The sequence below is a fragment of the Strix uralensis genome, chromosome 19 (genome assembly GCF_047716275.1).
Source record: "Strix uralensis isolate ZFMK-TIS-50842 chromosome 19, bStrUra1, whole genome shotgun sequence".
In the NCBI taxonomy this organism is placed as follows: Eukaryota; Metazoa; Chordata; class Aves; order Strigiformes; family Strigidae; genus Strix; species Strix uralensis.
In genome coordinates, this window is record NC_133990.1 from 9,654,741 (window position 1) to 9,680,978 (window position 26,238).

Consider the following 26,238-nt stretch of genomic DNA (forward strand, 5'->3'; position numbering starts at 1 on the left):
TCTCTGCAGCACTTCATGCTTCTCAATTCTCAGCTTTCTATGCGGTAAGTAAGCGTAATCCCCTTTCTGCAGTCGGAGGACTGTTGGAAATGAAAGGCTTCCTTGAGACCTCTCAGTCAGTCAGTAGTTGAGCTGGAAATAGAAGTCAGTTTTGTCTTTTGATTATTTTATTTTTGTGTATGATCCGCTAAGCCAAAAATGTTTGATTAGGCAAACTGCAAAATACTGGACTACTTAATTAATGCCTTTGGGTTGAGCTCTTTTTGTCAGTCTTTGATAGAAACATCAATATTGTTACAGTAGCTTATTTGAAACTCTGTATTTGAATGCTTTTTGATGTAAACAGTAAGTTAAAAAGAGCAAATAATTTCGTTAACCTTTCAGTTTATTGTGGTATCAAATGGGAGATGCTTGGAAATGTAAAGCAAAAATAAAAAATTGAGTTCTGTTTTTGGGTGTATTTAGCTATGGTGGTGTAGATTCCAAGCTCTGCTTTACCGTTGTGGTATTCCTGCTTGAAAGGGGGAGAGGCTTTTGAAGTACTGAAGGGAGCTAGTGACAGTGATGTTTTTCATGAGTCTTTTCCACAAGGCTGTTGTTCCTGAGTTTTCTCATGGGGAAGTTTAGAGGTTGTGGTGAAATCCATGGATGTTCATGAAAGATTATATACCTGTCTATTCAACAGCCCCAGAGCATTCTCTGATGTCCTAGGAATGTTCTAATATTTCGTAGCGTTTGCAGTAAGTTAATGCTCTTTTAGGTATTAACTTGTTAGCAGAGCTCACTTTTTGGTGGTAGTTTTTGTAATAGTTAATTCAAGAAGTGATTATTAGATGCTAGGCCAGTGCCTGCTGGATCTGGAAATTCTTTAAATTTGTGGCAAAATATCCTTTTAGCTGATGGACAATGATCTATTTGAGTTCTGTCACAATTTTCGCACAGCTGATATTACATTAATTATGTTTAATGGAGATATAAGAAAAATAGCATCTTTTTGCAGTTGCTCTTGACTATGTAGCTGAAAAATGTAATCTACTGTATGCCATGGTTTTAATTCTAGGAAATGCTACTGCTAAGCAGATTATTTCTTATTCTGTTACGTATCTTGTAGACTTCTGTGGTATATTGCAAGGTTGGAATTCCCTCTAGTGAACAAATGTTTTGATATCCAAACCCACAAAAGGCCTGGAAAAAACATTTTGGGGAAAAAAGTGGTGATGGGAATGTATTTCAACACCTCGTGGATTAGACATGGAATACGTTGCTCTTTGCCTTTAGAATCTCTGGCTTTCAACCTGGATAGAATTCTGATATCGGTGTATAAAATTCTTTCAACTTGATGTCATGCCAAGACTTTTCCCAGGAGAAAGCTGTCTTTATCTTGTTTGGCCAAAAAAGATGTTTGGACTTGCTTTAGTTTCTGAAGAAAGGGTGAGGTCTTCTTAAATACAGTTTTTTTTCAGCCCAACTTAAAGACTGTGAAGTTCAAAACTTCCTGTTGTATCTTGCCTACTATTTTTTCTTTCCTGAGGCAATATATGTCAAGTGACAGGTACTGAACAGCATGCTTTCAAAACCAGCGTCTTAATTTCCTGGATTAGTAGAGTGGTACTTCATCTGTCATGAACTTATATGCAGGATTCTTGTAACATAATGTTCCATTAATAAAATGAGACCATTTAACATGAATTCTGATTAGCTTACCAAAATCTCCCTGTGCAAAAATGAAAAACATAGGCTTTTGTACCTTTGAATTGATGTGGCAGCTTTGGAAATACACCTTAATTCAGCATAAATTGAAGTTTCCTCTAGTATTTAGCAACAGGCTATTAAAAAATGGAGGGGCATTGATGACCTAAATTTCTCCATTTCTAACATCCTTCTGCTATTCATCTGAGCTTGCTCTTCATATTTCTGAAATAATTCCTCTAACAATGCTGGATGGTGTTTATGTAAGATGGTGACTGCAATCAAAAACTGGTAAAATGGTCTTTTCTGAGAGATGTTTTCTTCTTGATTAGATAAAAATTGAGAAACTCAAACATCTTAAGTGACCTAGTTCCTTAAGAGCCTCAAACTTTTAATTTCCATTAAGCTAGCAGATTAAGTGGACCGGCACATTCTGACACATAACATATTTGTGTACACAGCAACGTAGAAATACTAACCTCTTTTTTTAAAAAAACCTGTTTTTTTAGAACTCTTCTTGCATGGTCTTGCAAATATTCTCCTTATGACAGACCTGTTGCTTGGCTCCTCTGCCACTTAGAGAATTTATGTGTTGATTCCTGTTTGCTGGGACCTAAGTGGTTTTGCTGTGACTTCACTAAGGAAGCTACTGCTAGGGGTGATGATTCAGAAATGGGATGAAGTACAGGGATATAAACAATTTGGATCAATTATTTGAAGTTCACTTAGCTGTTTGGCCTGGCTTGATTTGTAATAGTTCTCGTGTGTACACCGGTAGCCTAGTGGACTACTAGAAGTCCACGTGGCGGAGGATGGAGGAAAACTGGGAAAAGAGGTCTTATCAAGCTAGTTGGGAGGTAAGTTTTCCATGTTTATTTAACAGCTGGGATCTTTCAAGAGCCTGGGCAAATTGTATTATTGCCCACAATTTTCAAATAATGAATTCTAAAGTGATTGCCATGCAATTTAGTTAATAATCTTCATGGGTTTTAAGTTAAAAAGAATGGAGTAAGTCATAATTGGATAGAGTACTCTAGTGAGTTGTTGTGGATGATAAGACCTTGTCTGTAGTATCTGCTGGGTCTTCAGTCCTTCAGACAGTTTCTGTTTCAGTTGTGGAATGGACATGACCAGTTATTTAAAAAGATGTAACCAAAACTGTTTCGGGCACCTAAAATAAGGCATTTTTACTCATGTACGGGGGGATAATGACAGATTGAAAGCATAGCTGGTTTTGGTGGGACCCTCGGTTAACACCTGAAAATCAGTGCCTTGGTTTATCTGCACAATGGGGATAATACCCATTTAATCAGGCTCTTGTGAGGATCAATATTAAGTGGCCTGAGATGCTGGTTCAAAAGGGGTTCTGGAAGTTCAAGGCTGTTCTGAAATGGAATATGCTAAACTGCCAAGAGTGTAAGGAAATCCTCCAAGTGGTAATCTGAGAGAGATTCTTGTACTGGCATATGGAGGTGTTCTCAATAAAACAAAAATCCCTGAAGTAGCACTAAGATTGCTGCTGCAAGATAACTACAATATCAAGACAGATATAGCATCTCTGCAAAGGTTATGGTCAAAGCAAGATTATTTTCTCGCAAGAATATTGCTTTCTAGTACCTTCACTTCATTACTTCTGAGTCAGACAGTGTAATGTAAGTGCTGTTGTTTTGTGTGTTGGATACATTGTGACCGTTACTGCAACATTAATGAAAAGGTATAATGTGACTGGCTCAAAGAAAGAATACTTTCTATGGTTCAGCCAGTTGGAAAGAATTGAATTTCTAAGGAATAGCAATTTGTTTCCAAAGCTAAAAATGAAAAACTAGATGCTTCCTTCATCATCTATTAAATTGAAAGTGAACAATAAATTGAAGGATTTTTATTAAGATTGTGGGCTCTTCTCAGTACACTTGTATCAGCTGTTGTGCAGTACGAAAAGATAATCAAAAGCATTTAAATGACTTGAATTCTTCTTAATTATATTACCACTGTAATTAATACATTTCATTCTCTGGATTATCGAGGTTTGTTCATTCTGACTGTTAAATGGTTGCCAAACTGAATGTGTTCTGATAGTGAATAATTTAATCCTCTAATTTATCTTGCTTTTTTGTACTTGGTGTCAGGATGAATTGGTAGTACAGCACTTCTCCCTGGTGGTTAGGATGTAGGAGTGTGAGGGTGTATAGGAGATGGAAGACTGGATTTTGATCTCCGTTTTCAGTTTTTGGTTGGCCTTCAAGATGCTTAATTACAGAGGTTTCCTGGTTTCTTCACTAGTTGCATGGGACTAATGGTCTTACTCTTAACATGGAGATGCTGGGAGGCCCAGCTGGTGCTTATGAAATGGTTTGAGTCCCTTGGAGAGGAAGAGTTTTCCCCTATCCCTGAAGAATTTCCGTTTGTGCAGGAAGATGAGGTAGGGCTGGTGGTGCTATGAAGGAAGTGGTTTGCTGTCAGCAGAGATCCTGGAAGTAATGAACGTCAGTGGGGTGCTGTAGAAAGACAAGTGTATGAGTTGGCGAGGAGCTGCAGTGGGGATGGGGACTGTGGGGAGAGTTGTAGGTTTTAACAATTAATCCTGATACAAGGATGATTCTGGAGCACTGGGGAAAGACTAAGGTTGTGGAAGCCCAAATAAATAGTGAATAGATTGTTTCTCCTTGGGAAAGGAATATTCTCCAGGGAGACATGGATGCAAAGGACACCCTTTGATTAATTTTGTGCTCGTTTTGGTGGCTTAGATCCGCCCCTTTCAGCATCCAGTCCATAGATCTCATTAAAGTACATCTGATGCCCTACAAGGGCTCTTGAAGGATCACTTGATTAAGAAAACATCAGTTTAAGCAAACTCAGACAAGACAAAAGTGGAATGAAAGGAGCTCTTTGAGGACTCTATCAGGACCCTGACTTCCCCTTCCAGTGATGCTTGTCTTTTTTTCCACTAAGGAACAATGCTTTGGAGTACACTGCCAGACTTGGTAATGCTGGATGCCCAGACAAGAACAGCAGCATGAATTGGCCACTCTGTTTATGTTCAGAACTACATCTCTGCAGCTTTGAGAGGAGTCTGGACATTGTGATTCAAACCTCCTTCCCAAACAGTAACTTACTGTTAAGAACTTTACCTGAAGATGTAGAGAGGCACCAAAACAACTTTCACAACTCTTGCAAGCTACAGCATCAGCTCGGTAGGAGAAGCTGTTGAGTCTGTAGGGTGCCAGGCTTCCACTGAACTTCTACCCTGCATCGCTTCAGATGTGAAAGTCTTTGGCAGCTGCAAATCCAGCTGTAACAAGGATTATTTATTAGCTGACGCTTACTTTTAACCTTCAGCTCTGAATGAATCGGGGGAAGAAGACAAGACTGAGTCAAAACATCTTTTTTGTATGATGTGCTTGGAATAAAGAAAGAATGCTCTTTGACTGTGCCGTAAGTAGTAGAGACTGGTGTGAAGAAGAAACCCTTGATCACGGGATGATGACCGAGCTGAGGCTTTTCTCAAACCAATGGTATCTCTCCTTGTCTAACCCTTGCATTTCCTGGAGTCTTGTTCAGACTTCCAGATGCTTTTTGCATTCATTGCTGGTTGTATTTCAACAACAGGTGGAATTGTTTGGTGTCTGAGGTTTTCGGACAGCTGCTGAGAATTGTTCTAGTCAAATGTCATCATCCTGGGAAGGATCCTAAGCCCAGTTTCTGTAGTCATCTTTGTAAACCCCTTCATCTTGTTATGGGTAAATAATCAGCAAAGCAGCTTTTATTTAAAGACTATTCTGCAGTCAGGATTGCCTGAGATACCAGTGGGGTCCCTTGGATATACTGGAGGTTTAGAATTTTAAAGCTGTTTGTTAAAACTAGCTTTGTCAGAGGGAACAGGTTTTTCTTCATATTGACTTTAAAAAATGGCTCCGTATGTCTCAGGGGTACAAATTTAAGAGTCAAATCATGTGGGTTTGAATAGAAAGCATTTAGATGACAAAACACTTCTGAAAGTTCCCAAGAGAGCAGATGCTTACCTGTATGCAAGTAGGTATCATTTGACTTCTTAATGCCCAAGCCTAAGGGATAATAGAATTAAAACAACTGTGTCAGGTTACTTAAAATTTCCCTTTAATCTACCTCTAGAAAGATGTGATGTGACAGAATTCCCTGGGGACCTAAATAGTGGTTGGGGCTTTTATTTTAAACAAGAATTTTTTTATAGATCCAAGATGAGAAAAAATAAAATACTGTGGTCCTATTTGTGTATTTTTAGCAGTTCAGCTCTTTCATGAGTTAGTATTAAGGCTGGTGATAATTCAGTCACTTGGCACCTCATGTTGTGCATAGGGTGAAGCAGCACAAAGCTTGCATTTTCCAGACCAAAAAGATACTTTCTAGAGAAAAGTGATTTGGGAGTATTAAGGGCTGTTATTAGTGCAAACTGGGAGGGGTGAATAGAACAAGTAGGGACTTTCTTCCCACTTCTCCCTCCTTTATGCAGGTACTAATTAAAATAATATTTGCAGTGGGAGGTCCTGATGCATTAATTTTGGAGTAAAAGTTGTGGTGATCAAGGAAGCATCTGTGTGTCTGAATGTTGCAGGTAGTTCAGGAAGCTCCCATCACCAAATCAAAGGTGGACTTGTCAACGGACAACATCTGGTAATTTAAATCAATGTGCTGTATCAGTTTTGTGCTGTCACTCGGTGGAAGATAGATGGCACAAAAGTGTGCAGCCTCGTGCTTTTAAGACACAGGTGAACAGTGTTGCTGGGCTTTGTAGCCCACCTACCATAGATGTTCTGGGACTCAGTGGAATAATCCACTGCTCCAAAATTGTCTGATATTGCCAATTATTTTATTGCACTGCTCTGCAGTGCGATATTTTATTATTTCTGCTCTGAGGTGACAGTGTTTCACGCTGTCCCTGCTGCAGCAGCCCTGCATGTGTCTGCAGGCCATTGGATGTTTCTCCATTCTCGTTGGAGCCAACCTCTAATGCCGCAGTGGCCTTGTGCAGACACCTCCCACACCTTGATGGCCTCTATATTGTTCATCGATGTACTTTGATGTGCCCTGACATGCTCTGAGACAACTTCAAGGCTGACACAGGCTGGGCCACCTCCCAACATGGTGGTAAGTGTGCGGGAGCAGGGCCTCGGTGGGGATGGCCAAGTGGAGCACCAGGGATGGGTGTTGGTGCCCCGATGGCACTTGAGGTGATGTCCTTAAAGGTGGCTTTGGGGGCAGGCGGGGCAGGGAGGGGTGTTTGTGGAGGAAGGCGAGCGGTGGGGTGGTGGGGCCTCCCCCCTCGCCTGGACTCTCCTCACAGCGCGGCCTCCCCTCCCAAGGGAAACGCTACCGAGACTTTTGTCTCACCTCGTGTGGCTGAGCCAATCACAGCTCACCTGACATGAGCGACGGGCCTCCCGCCAATCATCAACAAAAGGCGCCGCCGCCCAGGCACAGCCAATCACTGCAGAGCAGACGTATTGCTTCACCAATGAGCTCTTAGGGATGAGGCAAGGCGCATCAGAATAGACGGTGAGGCGGGCCAAGGGGCAGAGTGGCAGGGCGCGGTCGAGTAGGAGCTCGGGATTGGGTTTGAACCGTCCAATAAGGAGGCCGTCAGGGGGCGGGTATTAAAATGGGTATAAAAGGCGTGCCCGGTGAGGGCGGCGGCTGCAGTTGTCACCGGCAGCAGCAGGGCAAGGCGGGCCGGGGGAGGGAGCTCCGTTACCGGGACCGTCACTCCCTGCTGGCCTCTCAGCGGAGCCCTTGCCCTTTCCCCTTCGTCCTTCTCCTCCGTCCCTGCCGCCATGACCACCACGACCACCTTTTCGGGCATGGACCCCAGTGGCAGGAGCAGCTCCAGGTCCGGCGGGGGCTCGCGGGCCGTGGGCACCATTAGGGCGGCGGGGCCGTCACTTCCCCCTCGCCTCGGGGCCTGGGCGCCCGCTCGGCCGGGCAGGGCGGGGGCTGCCCGCAGCGGCTCTGAGGGGGGTGGCGGGACGCGCGGGGCGGGGACGGGGAGCCCGCCCGGTCGGGACTCAGCGCGTGCGGTTCCTCTTCGCCGTTTCCCGGCCGCGCCGGGCGGGTCGGCAGGAGGCGGAGGCGGCCGCACCCACCCCGGGGCAGCGGGCTGCTTGTCGGCTCGGCGAGTCAGCTGCGCTGCCGGGGGGTGGTGGAGAAGGGGGTGGGGGGGGGTGGGGGGCGCGGCGGGGGGGGGGGGGGGCAGGCCGTGGCCGTGCCCTGCCGCAGCTGCCCGGGGGTGGGGGGGTGGGAGCTGCAGGGGTGGGAGCTGGCGAGACCCACCCCGGGCTGCTCGGGTGTGCGTGTGCGTCCCTGCCTCTTCCTAACAAAGAAGGGAGGCGACTCCCTGCCTCGCCGCGCGGCCACGCAGCCCCAGCGCGGGGGTTGGGGCGGGGGGAGAACACGCTGCACCTCTGCTCCCCTCCTCTGCCCGCCGCCTTCCCCTCCCTGCGGCTCCTGAGACCGTCCTCACCCCTCGGCCTGGCGAAGCGGCCCCGGAGGCTGCCGCGTTCTGGGTGGGGCCGAGCGGGCTCCATTGTCTGCTCTCCCCGGCCCTCCCCACCTGCCCGCTCCGGTGGGAGCCCCCAGCTCGGCCGGTGTCGCGCCCCGCTCGCAGCTCGGTCGCCGCTCGGCGACCGGCCGGCACCTCGCCCTGGCCGGGGTGGCCGTTTTGTGGCTGCTGGACCGTCGGCACGCAGCGAGCGTGCTCGGGGACGGGGGGGGGGCGCCCCTTCCCCGGCTCCGACCCTGCGGCGGGGCCTCGGCCGGGCTCTCGGGAGGGCGGGAGGGGGGGGGCTGGGGAGCTGCGGCTGAGAAGGGGCGGGGAGGAAGCCGTAGCCTGTCTCGAAACAAAGAAAACTTGGCAGGTACGTCTGGAAGAGATGCACGGCACTTTGTCGCGTTTCTGCAGGAGTAACAGCTGGCTTGGAGAGGATTGTGGCTTTTTTTCAAGCTATCGTGTCTTTTTTTTTTTTTTTTCTGTAAGGTTTTGGCCTGACAAAGCAGATGCTTCCTGTTTGCTTTTAGCATTTTGAGGTGCCTTTTAAATCAAAGCGAAAAAACCCCAGACCCTTTACAAGAGTGCTTCCTGGATGGAGCTGTGGATGAATTTTCAGTATACATCACTGGGTATCAGGTGCAATTTTAAGAGCAGTTCATTGCTTGAAGTGTTAAATGTGGCTTTGATGAAGCGTGTTACATCTGGAAGCTGTGAGAGGCTTCTAATCTGTCAACCCTTAGCTGAGGTTGACAAGAAGGATTATTTTTAACAGTTTGAGTGATGCCTTTTTTCCTTCAATTGCCTCTTCTGTTAATTTCATTAAGACTGTCAGTGGAAACTTGCACTGTCCGAGTACTGATTTCACTACTCTGGTAAAATAAAAGTGATCTAAGATGTGGGAACAAGCCCTCCTTTGAACAGACTGTTCTTCGGATTAGTAGGTGCAACATGTAACTAAGAAAATAAACCTTCTACATGGGAACATTTCCTCTGGCAAAAAAAAGATAAGGGAGCGATTCGAGACCATTATACCATATCTCTTAATTCAGAAAGGAGACAAAGCAAGTCATAAAAAGGTTCTTGGATTCTTAAAACGTACTACACAATCTCCTGGGATCCTCTCATTAGCAGCTGTGAACATTAGTAATTAGAACTTTGGAGAAAAATTTGTAAGGAAAAGTAGTTTGCTAGTTAAGTAACACTAAATATCCATGCCTCACACCTTTGTGAATTTTTCTTGCTGTTGTGTTTGAGCTCTGAAGGCTGGAGAAGTGTTTTTGTGTTGCATTGGGAATGTAATAGGCACAAAGTCTCAAAAAAAATCTGAACGCTTTATAACGTTGTGGTGATGACATTGTAAAATCAGACATGTTCTTTGTGTTGAATCCCTGGGTTTGGTGTATTAACAAGCTGTGTTTTGTTTTCTGTTGTGAACTTCTTGACTAATTTATTAAATTATTTGGAAAGAAGAGGAAGTGCACCATCCCTAGCTTGTTCTGGTCTTTATTTCAGAGCACTGGATGTCTTGAAAGCCCAGTTCTGTTGGTGTTACTCGCACCTCTCTGGGGGTTGTGACAGTTCTCATATGGTTTTATACATTTTTATTCTCCTGGCTTTTGTCTGGCTTCTCCGACTAACACATCGGCCTTGATCTCATGCTTAAGAAAATAAAATTTGAAGGAATTTACATTTAAACATCTATTTTGCTGCTGTTGATTTCTGCAAGTTGGAAAGCAGACCATGGTGTAGCTCATGAAGTACCAAATAGGCTGCTTTTGTGTCTGTCTAATAGAAGACTGTTAGATTTAGGTTATATATCTGGAGCTTTGTACACGTGTCTCTTCTAATAATAGTCTAACTTAAAACTGCTTATTTGCACCTTTTAAGTGCAGTCCAGTAGCATGCTGCAGACTTGAGGGTTTTTCTGATGAAACAAGTACTAGATAAAGGCTGCAGCCCCCAATCATCAGTGATGCAACCAGTACTTTGACTCATATGCCAAACTTTAGCCTTTGCTGTGCTGCCAGTTTGGAGATTATTAGCCTTCACAGGGTTCTCTTAAAAAAGCTGGAATTTGACATGCCCACATGTTTATTTTTATTTTTTAATTGGCTTAGACTGAAGACTGGTAGCAGCAGCTCTCGTTGACACCAAATGAAGCAAGCGCACAAGTAGAGTGCAGGAGTGTTTTATTTTTGTGTCGCTGAAGAGAAGAGTAGTGGAGATGGAGTGCCTGGATTGAACACTGGCAGGCAGCTTACCTTTATAGTTCAAATTATGCACTGAAGACATGACAGTCTGTGTCATTTGTTAAAAGCCAATGCATAATACAGTCATCTCGTGTGGTTTCTGTTTGGACAGCGTTTAGTCTGTATGACTGCCCATTACAAGAGCCAATAATGATCCTCTTGGCTTATTAGTCCTGATTTATATGTTGGAGTGCAGTTTGGTAATGGTACACACAAGGTTGTAAAGCTGACTCTCTCCGCAGAGTGCTGCGTCCTCCTGGTGGTGGGTCCAACTTTTCCTTGGGCTTTGACGAACCAAAAGATCAACCTGTGCGAAGGAACAAAATGGCATCCAGCATCTTTGGAACTCCTGAAGAAAACCCACCTTCCTGGGCTAAATCATCAGGTAAGAACGTAGTGCTTTGTTTCCACATCTGCTGACATCCATTAATTCATTTTTTTGTATCAGCCTGAAGCTGCCGGTGGCTTATTGTGGAAACCAGAGTTCGCATCCTACTTGGTAGTTTGGGACTATAAATTACGTCTACTTGCATGGGATTTTTTATTTCTCCTTTTGAATTGCTTCTGGAGAGTTTTATGCAAGTCTTGGGCATAGATGTTGCAAGCAGAGAATTGTATTTTGGATGCAATTTCTCCAAGTTAATCAAGTCACAGTATCTTGTATCTTAGTATTTGGAGTAGCACTGATGGGTCTTGATTATTCAGAGGAAGTTTAGCTTTGTGTTTTACTCGCAGCTGGGATTAAGCTTCAGTTTCTGCAGAGCACTGCCAGTATGGATGGCCTTGGGACCCTAGTTTCCCTCTGTTTAAATGACACCTTCGGCTGCGTGAGATGCTGTTGTAAAACAGTAATCTGTGAGTTACTATCTAAAGGATCAGGACTTCTTAGAATGGTAAAGCTTTAATTTAAAAAAAACCAAGCAAAACACCCAAACCCCACAAAACCTCTGACTTTATGATCTGCTTTCCCAGTAAATTTATCTTGCAACCTGATTAGAATCAATCTCTGCTTGTAGGGACTAAGACAGGTGAAATCAGAGATGACTGTGAATCATCTGGACCACAAAGAAGAAACTCAACTGATGCAAACTGTGGAGACTTTGTAGATCCCAAGGTCAGTACATTAACTGTGAAGAGCCTGATAATGGGACAATTCATGCTCTGTGTGATGGCTTTATCACTGATGTTCACACAGTTAGAAGCATTGTTGGATTTGAAGCCTTATTCTCAATTCTGTTCTTTCCTGAAGGTTCTCTTTTCCACCTGATAGTCTTACAGTATGTTGGTGAAGGGCTGGATTTTTCTACAAGGACCAGTTTCTAGAGCTCTGAACTCTTCTTATTGATGAGACAGAAATGAATTGGTGTGAAGTGTAGTTTCAGCCATGTGTGTAATTGTGTGTTTTAACAGATTTTACAAACAATAGTTACCTACAACAAACTCTGTGTGGATCTGACAAAGGACTTGGTTTCGCATCCCAACAAGTACTTACCTCAGTAGCATGAATGCTTGTTTTATTTCTGTTAGTGTCTTTAATAATACCATCAGGTGTGTGACTTTAAGCTGTCTACTTGGTAGCAGTATAGAGCATGATTTGTAGGGTTAACGTGGGATTTGCTAGATGTATGATTACATCTAATGGGAAAAACAGACATCTAGGGTAGACTGTGCTTGCATAAACAAATTCTAGAGTAAAAAAAAAAAAAAAAGAAACCTTGTTCTTTAAAGCTCTCCAGCTTTAGGTTTTTTGAAAAGAACTGGGTAGGTAAACTGTTGATCTCGAATGTTGTGGCAGATACCTTTTGCCTCATGGGTTATAAACAGCAAGTTTTGTTTTGATAATTGGCATCGATCATCACAACCCATTTTTGTAATTAATAGGCACTTTGGGCCACAAAACTGTTCATTGTTACAGAAAATGTCTTGTTCCAATTTAGCAAATATGAGATTAAATTTATAGCTGCTACCACAGAAAATGAAAATAATCTATTTAGTCTAATTCTATTTTCTATTTAATGGTTAATGTTGTTTACCATTGCTGTGGTTCTCAGCTTTGCAAACAGATTCTTCCGATGTGGAATACTTTAATTTTATACAGTAGTTACAGCTACAACCAGCAGTACCGTAGCCCAGTCAGAGATTTAAGGTGATACATTTGTGTGAGTTTCTGTGCATTTATATCCTGATGACTGCAGTTTCACTATGTAATAATGTTAAATCTGAAAAAGTTGATAAAACCTCATGCCATTGAGGAACCTTGGCTGCTGCTGGAGACTTTTTGTATCTTTGTGTCAAGTTGCAGCCTGTGAACAGATTTGGTATGAAAAGAACGTTTAGCTGTTTATGTAGTGAAGGAAACTTTATCAGTAACATTGCAAAAAACAGATCTGTATTTCACAAATGAAGTTAAATATCCTGGATAGAGCAAACGCTCTTGGCCTTGCCAACAGATAAATGTTTGGTGTTGGAAAGAGTTGCTTAGTAGGAAGGAGGGGACACTGAACTACTGCTTAAATGCTTGCAGTATAACAACTTTGTCACTGCTGCTCAACAGTGACAGTGTTCTGGTTCCTGTCAGTGCTGCCTAGTGCAGGATGCTGTATATAATAGCGTTCTTGCCCACTTGCATCCTTCCCAGTGTGGGAATAACAAGTATGCCATGTGTTGCAGGCCATCAGGATTGCTTCAGTAGTATCTGTTTAAACTTTTAAAAATGTTAGGTAAATAGCTGATGAAATTAAATTAGTCACTCCATGAGAATTGGTGCTTAGAAACCTGTAATATTAATCTGCAGAAATCTGCATGCAGAACCCACCATGCCACGTTGATGTCTGTCCCTGAGACCCCGTTGCTGGCCTAAAAGTGCTTCATTGGGTCTGTCACTCAGAAAGTTGTTGCTGGATAGAACCGTGTGCCCAGCTGCTATGGTCATTACATGGAGTATTGAGTTCCCTCCCCCCTAATGGAAGGGGAATATACATTGTGAAGTGTGAGATATAATGCGTTTCTCTCTCTTCTAGGGAGGAGATGGTGGCGGTGAAACTTCTGGTGAGTAACTCCTTTGGACTCTTCTAGTAAAAAAGCCTTTTGCAATTAGGTGCTTTTGAAATAGAAGAGGTTGCAGGATATATAAATGGTCATCTATTAGGAGAGAGACAGCTTGGGGTTGTCCCTTGAATCCATTGAATCAATAAAGTGACCTGACTACTTCAGTGGAAGTGTGGATATGGAATGAAGTGGTGGAGTGCCTGTTAGTCATCAGGTTAAAAACGAGGACAGTCCTGTTCATTTATTTTGCCAGCAGCAGTTGGTGATTGAAAGATTATCCTGCCGTCACAGTAGCTTATGATGAAATAGTAGTCACCTTTATTTTAGTTGAGCAATTTACTACTTTCCTATTGTCTTCTCATACAGCAAACACTACATTCACAGAAATAATCAAAACCAGCTACTGCATCTGAAAGTGTCTGCATTAACTAGCTTTTAAGTTCCTGTCGCTTTTTAAATGCTGATTTTTGCCGAGGAAGCTCATATGCATACTGCAAATTTAATGTAAACAGAGGCATTTCCCGTAGCAGCATGCATGTTAACCTTGAAGTGCTTTTTCTAGCTCTGAGGCTGGAAATCTCTCCTTTGTAAGATTCACCTTAAGAATAGCTTACTTCCTGATGAGAGGAATGTGTATGTTGACTGCTGCTTTCTAGGTGCTGCTTTCAACACCTGAGAGCTGTGAGCGATCACTAAAGCCATTAGCAGTTCCATGTCCTGAAAAGACTTCTGCTGGGAGTGGGAGAGATTCCAGAATGTTTTTAACTACCTCTGAAGTGGTATCTGTGCCCCAAATAAGTCTTGCTTCTTTAGCAGTCTGCTTCTAATCAAACTATACAGGCTTCTTTAGTATTTCTTTCCCATGTCTGTCTGATCTTAATTAGCACTGTAGGCATCTAGAGTTTGTCTCAAGTAGGAGGATGTGGTTTGATAATAGAAATAAACTGATCTAAGGGCTCTGCTGCTTCTCCTGGTATTTGTTTAAAGCAGCTCACCATGGGGTCAGATGAGAGCCTGCAAGCAGCGGTGAGGCAAGAGGAGATGGGATGGGAGGAAGCAGAAATGGGGCTGCCTGGGTTAGCAACAGCTGACTGAAACTTTGAGTACAAAGTGATATTCCTGACTCCTAGAAAAAGTTTGCATTTTCACAGGTGTCATATTTTTTGGCTTTCCGTTTCGTTCTGGTAGGTGATGGTGAAGGAAGTTCTTACCAAGTACCAAGTAAATATATGCTGGGAGGTGGTTTTTAAAAAAAAAAAAAGTGTTTCTGGAAAGTAACTGGGGTTGTTTACTGTTGTGGCCATGACTAAAAATGAAATTTTTGAAGATGGTCAAGATTAAAAAAATGACAGGCAAAGGTTTGAATGTTAAACTTCCACTAATGGTACTTAGAAGTAAAAAGTTAATGCTTCCTGGAAATAGTGTCTGTGGCAGACACCTGGGAATTTTGATGGACTGTTAAATTAATTTCTACCATTGATAGCTTTGGGTATCATGGGTTTGTGGAGCACAGTCTTGCTGAGCTAGCTGTGTCACTCCACTTGATATTCCTGCTGTGAGAGATGGCAGACATGAGCTGGTGAACATCCCACCTGTTGCACATGTGATTTTGTACTTGATGATGTAGAGGTGCCTCTGGGCTTTGCAAGGGGCTGAATGAATACACCTCCAAGTAAAAACTGTCTGCTTACAAGTTCACAGCATAACTAGATTCTTAACAGATTTCCATCATCATTTAAAAAAAGTTTATTCTTTTGAATTTGGAAATTATGTTCTGTATGTAACTGATTATAAAACACCAAGTAGGTGTCAGGTATGCATATTTATTAACATGCCTGTCTAGGGGAAGAAAACTTGTTCCTTTTGCAACAGTGTTATTGCTGCCTGTTTGGAAGCTGTAGTTCCTTTCTGTACATCATACTTTCCAGTGGTTTGCAGTATACTCCATAGAAAGCTGTTTCAGAGATTCTTTTAATAAGGGAAGAACTTCAACATTTCATCTGATCTTGTTGCATTTACCACTTTAGTTATTAGGTTGGCAAACTTATCTATACTGAGATTATGTGGGAAGTACTAATGTGTATATCAGCTGGTTACCTGAGCTTCTAAATGCTCTAGAAACTGCCCCCAAAGTCTCCTGTGATAGTAATTCTTGTTTCTTTTGTGATTCAGTTAGCACTGTGTACTTAATGAATGTGACTAGCTAAGGAGAACTAGACAGCACTCAATTGACTGTCACCAGTGACCGACTTTACATGGTGCACAGGAAGGTGGAGTCTGGCCTTTGGTGGACAGGTCATCGTCATGAGTACTGCACAGTACTGGACTGTCTGCTGACGGCGCAGACAATGGAGCATTCAGCGCTGCACGAGCGTTGTTCTCAGCTTGCTGAGTAAGCAGGCAGTGGGATGCATGAGCTACAGAAGCTTCAAGCTTAAAATTTTGTATTAACTGTTGTGTTCAGACGTGCCCGTGGGTTAATGAATACAGCAGAGAATCTATAGATTATTTCTGACTGCATGGAGACTATACTAAGCTGCTGGAGTTCTTTAATACTGTTATAAGCACGAATACAGGGGGTTCAGTGGACACGAGTGGGTTTTCAGTGCTTCTGATAAAGGTCTGCAGCAAAGATTACTTAAAGAAAAAATAAACTGAGTTGCCTCAGCACTGGAGGAAAGCTGCTCCTGCGGATTGGAAGGTAGCTAAAGAATAGGAGATGAAGGGTAGGGCTTTGTGATTGCTTTTCAGGTTGGAAAAATGAACCATGGGAAGTGATGCTGGGGCTAGTTTTATTCAGTGCCTTCATCCGTGACCTGGAAAAGGTAATGAAGAGTGAAGTCTCCAATTTTGTTGTCGGTATTAGCTCTTTCAAGTAGTCAAATTGTGCTGATGGAGAGAAACTCTCACTGTCAGCAGGACTCAACTAAATAAGGGTAGGCAGGTAAAAAGGTGGCAGGATAATCTTTGTATAAGTAAGTATAAAGTAATACATCGGGGGCGGGGGGGGGGGAACCCCAACAACTAAACCAGGGCAGTCTTGTGCTCAGCTCTGTGCAGCAATTAACTCCCAGGATCTGCCCTGAGTCATCTTACTGAAAGATCTCTGAAATGTTTGGAGTTGCCAGTAAAATACTGAGTTTCATCAGGGAAAGAATGTGAAACGACATCATTTTGCCTCTGTAAACAATGATATACCCACATCTTGAATCGTGTATACTGTCCTTGAAATGTAAAGACCGGAAGGTTGTAGTGGAGGTAAACAAAGGACAGAGGAAGGTAATGGCAAAGGTAAGGGGGTGCAGTAGCTGCCTTATGAGGAGAGACTAAAATGGCTGTGCCTCTTCAGTTTGAAGAGAAGGCTGGGGGAGAGGGAAAACGATCAGATTTACTGAATCATGAAGGCGGTGGTTAAGGTGAATGTGCAGCTGTTCCCTGAATCCTCCAAACCAAGAACTAGTGACCATTAGGTGAAACTAAGGGCTCTGTTAAAAACAGATGAAGTACATCTTCACAGAGCTGGCGGTGAAGCTCCACTCCCCTCACCCCCCCCCCCCAAGTATCGGGGGCTACTTGGTGCTCATTTGGGCCTTTGACTCATAACTGCTTGTGTTAATCTATCAAAATGTGAGATGCTAATGTACTTGCTGTGCTCGTTAATTGTCAGTGAAGCAGATACATTAGTAATTTCCTACGGTATCTAAAGTGCTTCCTGTGAAGAATTCCTTCTGTGTCCTGTCTTTACTTGTGGTTCTTGAGAAGTATTTAAAATAGATTAAACTATCGTGTGCTTTCCAGGGAATGTACGATTGGAGCCTACCCATGCATGGCTATTCCCTAGTCTGTTCTCTGTGAAGCCTCAGAAGTGTCTGTCAGATCCTCTTCCCTCTAGTTACAAAATGGGGAATGTAGTTTAAATCTGAGCTCTTGCTTACAAGTACTGGTGCTTCTGTGACTTGGTTTCCAGCACCTGCTCAGACTTGAGTTACAATTGTCACAGTCATATCCTGACTAATATGTACCAGACTTCAGACTTGAGCTGCTTGTCATTTAAAAAAATAAAATTAAAAAAATTGCTGGGGTCCCCTAGTAGCAACTGAGTGAATGTGGCTCTGGAATGCCTGAATCTGAACTATGAGGCATCTGAAAAACACTTCAGAGGGCTGAAGTCTGCCCTGCCAACAGGTTACAGCAGCACTCTGAGCGTGTCTGTAAGCCTGGAGAAAACTTACAGGAGCTGATCTTCTGTCTAAGCCAGCAAACCATCTGGCTTTCATCGTCCACATCAAACACTTTAAAAGCTTCTTTTCTTCTAGAAAACACTGAGGCTGATGTAGAAGCTGCCCCAGGTCAGAACGAAGAAAAATCCCTGCCTGCTGCACCTGTTCCTAGCCCAGTAGCACCAGCACCTGCACCGTCCAGGAGAAATCCACCCGGTGGCAAGTCCAGCCTAGTCCTCGGTTAAACCTTTCCTTTCCTGACTGTTTTGAACTCGTGTCTTGTTTCTTTCCCCCATGCTTGTGAACTGCACAACTTGAGCCTGACTGTACATCTCGAATTTCTTTCATTAAAAAGAAGCACTTTATGTACTCCATCTTTTTTTGAGATCAAGGTTTTTTTCCACTTCTGTCCTGTGTTTCCCCCAGATCTACTGGAAGTGACATGAGTGTTTTCTAGTGATAGACTTGAGGGAAAGCTTTATGAAGTATAGTAATGTAATTCAAAGGAGAGTAGATTGGTTCTAAGTGTGCTTAGAGGGTTTTTGTACTGAGATTTTTTTAGAACCCCTTAGCTTTACAAGGGTCTAGAATCCTGGTTAAACAGGCCAGCAAACAATCAGCAAGAGCAGTCCCTTCCTCCACATGTGGGATTTGGGGATCTAAAAGGCTTCATTGACTGCATGTGGTAAATGCCTTGAGCCCTGCTGTGCCATATAAATCATAAAGTGGTTAGTGTACACCATGCTGCCTTTAAAAAAAAATTTAAAAATTAGAAAATCTTGATACTGGACTACTATGAAGCAGGGTATGTGCCAAATAGAGGGCTGATGACCAGAGAGCCGCCTGGCCTAATGCTAGGAGGGGATTTATTCAGACTTTATTCAGTAAAGGTGGAGTGGATCGTATAAATAAATAAAAATTACAGGGCATTTTTTTTACAACTGACTCAATGCTGTGCATGATCATGCTGGTGCTTGACCATGAGGTGAAAATCTCGTCCTTTAAAGTGTGTGTTGTAATTTCACAAAGCTGGACTGTTGCTTAAAAGTAAATAATATAGAAATTTTGAAGCAGTGTTTCCTGTGTGGGTTTTATTTCATGGGTTTGGTTTTGCTATGTTCTCACTTGTCCTTGTCTCGGCCAACATGCCCTACTCTGATAGAGGTGGAATGCAGCAGAGGTGGTGAGTTCTGGCTTGAGGTCACCATCATGTGCCATCTTCCCCTGAAGAAAGTGTCTGACCTCTTCATTTTTATCTCCTAGATCAGAGTGGAATATGGCTTGATATATATATATATATAAAAAAATATGCTTTATCCAAAATACTTTTTTCTCTCAAGAAAATAGAGGAAATGAGAGTTTCTTCTACTCACAAAAAAAAAAAAAATAAATAGACCCTAACAAGGGAGGGGGTGGAAGGGGAGACCAAGCCATGAAGTTCTGGAGGGGATCTGCTGCACGATAAGCCACAGCAGGATTGGTCAGAACTGGTGTGTCTGCTGGGGAGAGTGTGCCTTTTCCACCCTCCTCCTGGAAGAACCAGTGCCTAAAACTACCCTGACTTTCCACACGGGTTTTGGAGAAGCCCTAGCCTTAGGTGCTAAACCTATAAAACTGGATTTGCTCTACCGTGCTGCTCCTCGCCTACATCTGGGGGTGGTTGCTCCTTCCAGCGGCTGTTAAACCCGGTATGGCTACCGGCCGCATGTAAATCCTCCCTACCTGTTTTCTGGCCTCGGAGGAGGAAAATAATCAAATTCTATTTCCTTTGCGAGCCCCGCAACCTGTGGGACTTGTTAATGCTGCTTTAGGGGTGCCGAGACTTTGGCCAAGCGAGCGCCTTTCCACCCGCCCTCCCTTTGTCTGGGGGGGGGCGCGGCCGTCGCCGAGAAGCCTGACGAGGCTCTTGCCCGCTCTTCGCCCTCGGCAATAAACCCGGCCCCGGTGGAGCCCATCGGTGGAGCCCCCCCGTGTTCCCGCCGGGGTGCGGGCCGAGCAGCGCCGGCCCCGCTCATGCATATTCATGGTGCCGCGGGGTCCGCCCCGCGCCGGCGGGCAGCGGCGAGCCCCGGGGCGGCGGCATGGCCGGGCCGCTGCGGGTGCTGGTGGACATGGACGGCGTCCTGGCCGACTTCGAGGGCGCGGTGCTGCGGGACTTCGGGCGCCGCTTCCCCGGGGAGCCGCGGGTGGAGCTGGCGGCGCGGAGGGGCTTCTCGGTGCGGGAGCAGTACCGCTGCCTGCGGGAGGACCTGGGGGTGAGCGGCCGGCACGGGACGGCGCCGTGTTTACCGGGCTCTCCCTCCCTCTCTCGGGGGCGAAGGAAATCTCTTCCTGCCCACCGTGGATATGCAAAGCAGAGGGGAGGGTTGGTTGGGTTTTTTTTTTTTTAAGGGGTTCTACAATGGGTCGTTTCATGCTAGCAGCCTTAATTTGTATAGTAATAATTAGTACTTTCTTCCAGGAGGCTTGCCAGCCCTTTACAAAGAGTTGTGTGTGTGGGAATTGGGAATGAGTGATTCTGTCATAAAAATAACTGGATGAAACTATTCGCCGAACCATCTTCAGCTTGTTCTTTACCTCCTCAGGAACTGCCCTGCTATGCAGCAGCAGTAACAACTTACCTAAAGCGCTCTGAGCGCTCTGCCAGTGTTAATGCAGCTCCATAGCAGGGCAAGAAATAAAAATACTACATATGGGTTTTGTACAGCTAATACAGCCCCTTCTCTGTATCAGCCCCTCTGCCTGCTCTGACAAGCAAAGTGCGTGGTAGGTGAGCATCTGGGACAGTATGTAAAAAGCTTGTGGTACACCCTGCAAATTGTTGCTATTTTTAATGTTTGCTAATGACTGAATGAATACCAGACATTTGCAAGGCAAAATTAAAAATATTGTGAATCCAGACTTCACACTTCCTTCTGGTTACCGCAGGACAGTTGGAGACTCTCTAAGAAAACGAAATGGATGCTGATCCAGGCTGTGCCCTACACTTCCCCTGAGAAGTTCTAATTTTAAGATCCTGTACTGAGCCCGTAGGTTTTTTACCACTAAGAAATAACAGCTCACATTCATTTCCCTTGTGTTTATAGCGAGGTACAGGCTCCTGCCCAGTGTGACAGACGGGAGTGCTGCGTCTGGGCAGCATTTCCACAGGCTCCAAACTGACCCAGCTCTCATCGATGGCTGTTGATGCTCAAAACTTCCTGAAACTAGAAACTTGTAAATATAGGGAGTAGGCATGATGTGTTTATCATTTATATAAACGAGCATGATTTATTGCTTAAGTATTCCTTAAGTGAGTCCCATTTAGGTATAGTGGGACAAAAACATTGCAAGTAATTTAAGGGGTCTTGGATTTTTATTTGTTCTTAGGCGGAAGGTCTACGATCTGATCTGGAAGTTGCGTTCTCTTCTGTTTCTGGCATTCCCATTCCCTAATTTGGTTCATGTTCATCCTGTTCCTTCCCAGACCTTAGGCATGTCAATGGAATAACCAGATAACTGGTTTGAATCCCATGCAGATCAGCAGTGGCAGAAAGCTTTTATCTTACTGTTTGTTGTCAGCCTGGCTTCCTAAGGAAATCAGGTTTATGTAGTTGTGCATCTGTCCCCCTCTTCAGTAAGCTCTGGGTCTCTGGGCTATTCTGGGTACATTTGGCAGAACAAAGTTTTAAAGTTGTAAAGATTTGAAGCTCCTACAGGTTTTATGTAAATACCACAGCTGGTCAAAAGGAACCGGCTGCCCAGACACGGAGAGCAGCTTGTCTGTCCTGTGCCAGCGGTGCACGGGGCTCTGCGGGGCCGCCTGACTGTGCAGAGAAACCGAACCCACAGTTTGTCAGCTGTTGAAAGGAAGGGGAGCAGCCTGACACCGAGCTCTTTGTGGCAGGTGGCTGCTCGCTCTGCCCATGAACAGCCAGTGTGGTAAGATACTATGGTGACATGGGGTGTGGGAAGTACTGAGATAATGGTTTCCGCATCGCTCTCTTACTAAGATGCTTTGTTAGTGCTCAGCGGCTGCCTCTTGAAACTTGAACCATTACTTTGCTTTTTCTTTCCTTTTTAATTGTAAGTCGATCATTAATTTCACATTGTAAATCCATTTAATTTACAAAGTATTTTGCTCAAGACTTCCTTTACTGTACTTACCTAACTGGTCTCCTGTGTGTATAGCAATTTTGTTGATGGGGATTTATCTCCCAAGCGTTTAGGATGCGTTACCTGGCCCCAGACAGTTTCAAAAAAGAATTAAACATCTCCAGCGGTGGCAAAATTTTCTAGAGTTATCTTTAAGTATTGCAAATGGGAAAGCTTAGGGATAGATGTAATTCTTCCAGTTTTGTATCCAAGTTGTTATCTTGCTAATGGAAGTTGAAACATCCAGCAATGGTGGCATGAGAAGGAGGAAAGTAAATTGTTTTACTTTCTAGTCTCTTTTTTTGTGGGTGAGAAATGGCTTTTGGTTCTAAGAGACATCAAATCAAATTTCTTTCTCCAGCAAAGCCAGACTTTGGTGTGACATGGTGGAAACTTGCCAGTTTCTGGTGTCTTGCTGTAGGATAAAAGAGCTTTCAGACACAAGCCCTGATTCTGTAATTGAATCTCCTTGGGAAGAGCTCCAGGGAATTGTTGCTGAGATCAGTGAGGCTTTGCATGGAAACAGAGATCTGGGCAGATCTGATTGCCACATCTTCATCTAGAATCCTTAACCTCTTCTGATTTGCCTGTGAAATCAGGCAGTGCTTCCAAATTTCTGGCTGTTGATTTATGAGTATTTGTAAATTATGATAGCTGAGTGAGCACCATGACTTGGGAGACTTGTTTAATGGTGACTCCTTCTCACTGCTGCTTAATTGAAATGTTTTTTTATGTCGATGTTCCACTGGTGATGCGAGGAGACCATCAGCTGGACAATAAAGAAATCTTGTACAATTTCTAAGCAAAGGCTGCCAGCCTGCCTTTGAAGAATACTTAACAGAGAACTAAGTTTTCCAAATCATTTGCTGACATGGGAATCTACGACTTTAATGTGTGCAAGAAAAATGCTAGCTTGGCACCTCTGGAGTTCACTGTATGACCCCAGGGAAGGTAAGATTCATTTGTCTTAAGGTAGAATTGATACTGGAAGCTTAACCTCTCTGTCTGAGAATGAAATTTAGGCCTGGAAGAGGACTCAGCCCTTAATGCTGCTGGGATGGCCGCTGCTGCGGGTGCTTTGTCATGATGGGTTGTGTGATAAGGGGAGCCGTCTGCTGTGACCTGCACTGAAATGCTCTGGTTTAACCCAGGCACTGAACAGTCACCAGGTAGCAATTTTTAAAATTAACTAACCAGAGTTGGATTCAAACCAGTGAACTGCCTAATAATAAAAGGTGCAAGAATGTCTTATAAGTAAATTTAAAAAAAAAAAAAAAGGGCTGGAAGGACAGTCCTACCTAGAGGCACAGGAATTGCCCTGGAAATACTACTTTTCCTTTTAGAGATTAAAGATGCCACATATTAAATTCCTTTTACATTTCTGCACCATTTTTTAGATACTTTAGCCTGGGAAGACATTGCTCCTCCAGTAATCTTGTTTCTTTCGTACTTATACTCACTTAAAAATTACTCTAACTTTAGAGAGAACCTCCTTTCCCACTTGTTTATCATTCATTTCTCTGATTCATGTGGCATCCCACATGCATGTATCGAAGGTGGGTTTACCACTGAGAGCAGGTGCAGAAGGAAAAGGGATAAAGCTGTGATCCCCTTAATCGCATTGCTCAGTCCACCGCTGAGGTTGTGTGCTCTGAGTCAGATGAGGGGAGCAGTAGGTGGGACCCACCCTTATCACCACCGGGCCCAACCCAGCTGAGGCTCGCAGGGGTGCACAGGTCAGTTCACAAAGCCAAAGGTTCTTGCGGCAGCACAGGGATCCACCTCTGAATTTCCTGCTGCAGTCTCAGTGTTTTGAGTAGACTTTGCACAGATGTGTTATCGCAGAGGAGCAGCTGTCCATGCTGAAGTCAAGATCTGCTCCTTTAACAACTGTTATTTTAGTGTGTGATTGAAAATCGGAGAAAGCAGCAAAGAAATGTAGCTTCCCCAGCTCTCCCATCCTCTTCCTTCCCACTTGCTGAGTTTTTTCTGGTCTAAAAGGATTAACCCCAAAGTGTGGGTGTGCTGACCTGGCCCCTCTGCGGAGGATGGTAATTAGCATGGTCACCACATTGCCCTTTTTGTTCTGAAGGAAAAGAGGGCTACTAGATAATACATGTGTCTGCCCATTCAGCCCTGGTAAATTCCTGAGCCATAAGCAAATTTCAGTCAAATGCGACAGAAGACCAGAAGCCTCAAGCTTGTTCCTTTGATTTTTCACAAGAGTTAGTAGAGAGAGACCTGCTGGGGAGGGGTGAGGCGTGAGCTCTCCCTCTATCCGACATCAGCAAGCTGAGCTGTAGATCAGTGCTGTGTTTGTGGTGCTACTCATGGAGCAGCTCGCAGAAACAAAGCCAGGTCAGGATCAGCTCGCCTCCTCACTCCAAACGAGCTACCAGAGAGTTAACTCCTCATTCTTGTATGCCTGAGCTGGATTTTTCCTGGAACCATAAAGGTGAGAAACTTTATAATCCACTCTTGGTGTGAAGTACCACCTCACTCTAAAGCGCTGCCCCTTTGACAGCTGTTCCACACGGGGTGACTGGACAACTCAGGTAAAAGCACGGGAGTTGCTAATGGTCCTCCTGTCTCTTGCAGGCTAAGGTAGCCAGCATCTATGAATCGCCTGGCTTCTTTCTAGGGTTGGATCCAATTCCAGGAGCCCTTGAAGCCATGCAGGAGATGATCCACATGCAGGAGTAAGGACACTTTGCAGCCTTTTTCTATTCTCTTACACACCTTCCCCTGACTGCTAATGAAGGCTGTTTCTTTTCAGCACTGAAGTCTTTATTTGCACAAGTCCTCTCCGGAAATACGAGCACTGCGTCGTGGAAAAGGTGGGAGAGAATTTATTTTACTGGTTTTAATGCTGCTTTTGCAAGTCCTTGCTGTTTCATACCACCCAAGTTGGAGCCAGTCATTTGTAAAGACAGTAGCTGGTGCAGGCTGCTAGGCTTCCCTGCGATCCCTCTGCCTGAGGGGCACTGCCCAGGCACAGAGTAATAGCGCGGGACGGGGAAATCTCAGAGCGCCATGTGATGCCTTATTGCGGGGCACGTGAGCCCTGTGCTCTTGGAGCTGGCGTGTGACTGCTGCTCCAGCTGGGTCAGCAGGTGACAACAAAGGAACTGTAGTAGCAGGGCCCACGAGGGTGGGATATTCCCAGGGGATTCCACACTGGAGAATCCTCAATGACAAAACCTTATTCTGTCTAAATCCGGAGCCTGAGATACGGCTCTCCTGGAAGAGGCCAATGCTGAGTTAAGAGCAGGCTATAGGAATTAGGCCTGTTGGCCACTGGCACAAGAACGGAGAGGGGGGACCTTAATCACTGGAATGACTTAGATGGGCACAATCCACGTGCTCTGGGCAAGCAGCCAGTGCAGCTTGCAAACCTGACAATGATTAGGCACGGCAAAGGCAGCGCTGGCTGAAGGCTGTTAAAAGTACAGGTTAAATCTGTGTTCTGGGCCACAGCCAGTCACTGCGGCGGGGATTCGCAAACACAGATGTGGGTTTACAGGGGAAAAGATTGCTGCACTAGGCCTGATCTGACTTGAGCAATGTGCAAGCTGAAAGTACGACGGGATTTTCTCCTATCTTATTTCTTGTCTCTGCAGTATAAGTGGGTCGAAAAACATTTGGGACCCGAGTTTGTGGAGCGGATTATCCTAACCCGAGATAAGACCATTGTATCTGCTGACTTGCTGTTTGATGACAAGGATACCATTAAAGGTTTGAAAAGCATTTGCACCGCTTGCTGTTAGCTGGGGAGGGAAACCCCCCCCCGGCTGACTCCAGCTTTGCTGCCTTGCCCTCCTCAGGCGCAGAGCTGAACCCCAGCTGGGAGCACGTCCTGTTTACCTGCTGCCACAACAGGCACGTCCAGCTGCAGGCACCGCGCCGGCGGCTGCTCTCCTGGGCGGATGACTGGAAGGCCATCTTGGAAAGCAAGCGCAGGCAGTAACGCAAAAAGGAGACGCTTTGCTCTTCCCACTGCCGGGGAACCAGCTCATCTGCTGGCAGGGAGACCCATTCCCAGGAGGCCACAAGCACCGTCACTGGGGCAGGGGCACTGCAGGGGGTCAGTTGTAGTAAGAAATGAGCTGCCTCTGTTAGACGTGCTGCAGAGCTGACTCCTCTCCAGGTTTCTGGAAGATTGCTCTGCATTCAGTTAATCTCCATAGAGTTTTGGATGTTTGCTGTTGGTGAAGAGAAACTATAAAATTCCAAGCAGTTGTGGGGTTGTTTCTTGGTTGTTTTTTTTTCTTGTGTGCATGTGCTTTTAACCTCACTCCCATTTGTTTTGGGCTGACTGCGGCTGAGGGGAAAAGAAGGAGGAAGTAAAGCTCTGAAACTTGAACAGACACAGCGTGGGTGT

The 26,238-nt window shown here is 44.7% G+C and overlaps 2 protein-coding genes across 3 annotated transcripts; both read left to right on the forward strand.

Moving 5' to 3' along the window:
• The first annotated feature begins 7,345 nt into the window (after positions 1 to 7,345).
• On the forward strand, positions 7,346 to 18,793 carry JPT1 (Jupiter microtubule associated homolog 1). 2 transcript variants are annotated; one of them, XM_074889419.1, is made up of 5 exons: positions 7,346 to 7,549; positions 10,698 to 10,840; positions 11,472 to 11,569; positions 13,476 to 13,503; positions 17,820 to 18,793. In XM_074889419.1, the coding sequence occupies exons 1-5, from the start codon at positions 7,494 to 7,496 to the stop codon at positions 17,966 to 17,968; spliced, it is 474 nt and encodes a 157-aa protein (XP_074745520.1). In that variant the 5' UTR covers positions 7,346 to 7,493; the 3' UTR covers positions 17,969 to 18,793. The 2 variants fall into 2 exon arrangements, with proteins under 2 accessions (XP_074745520.1, XP_074745521.1); XM_074889420.1 differs by lacking the exon at positions 7,346 to 7,549 and adding an exon at positions 8,696 to 8,842.
• Positions 18,794 to 19,783: 990 nt separating this feature from the next.
• Positions 19,784 to 26,097, forward strand: NT5C (5', 3'-nucleotidase, cytosolic). Its single transcript, XM_074889418.1, has 5 exons — positions 19,784 to 19,978; positions 24,456 to 24,556; positions 24,634 to 24,694; positions 25,478 to 25,592; positions 25,682 to 26,097. The coding sequence occupies exons 1-5, from the start codon at positions 19,805 to 19,807 to the stop codon at positions 25,822 to 25,824; spliced, it is 594 nt and encodes a 197-aa protein (XP_074745519.1). The 5' UTR covers positions 19,784 to 19,804; the 3' UTR covers positions 25,825 to 26,097.
• The last annotated feature ends 141 nt before the right edge of the window (positions 26,098 to 26,238 follow it).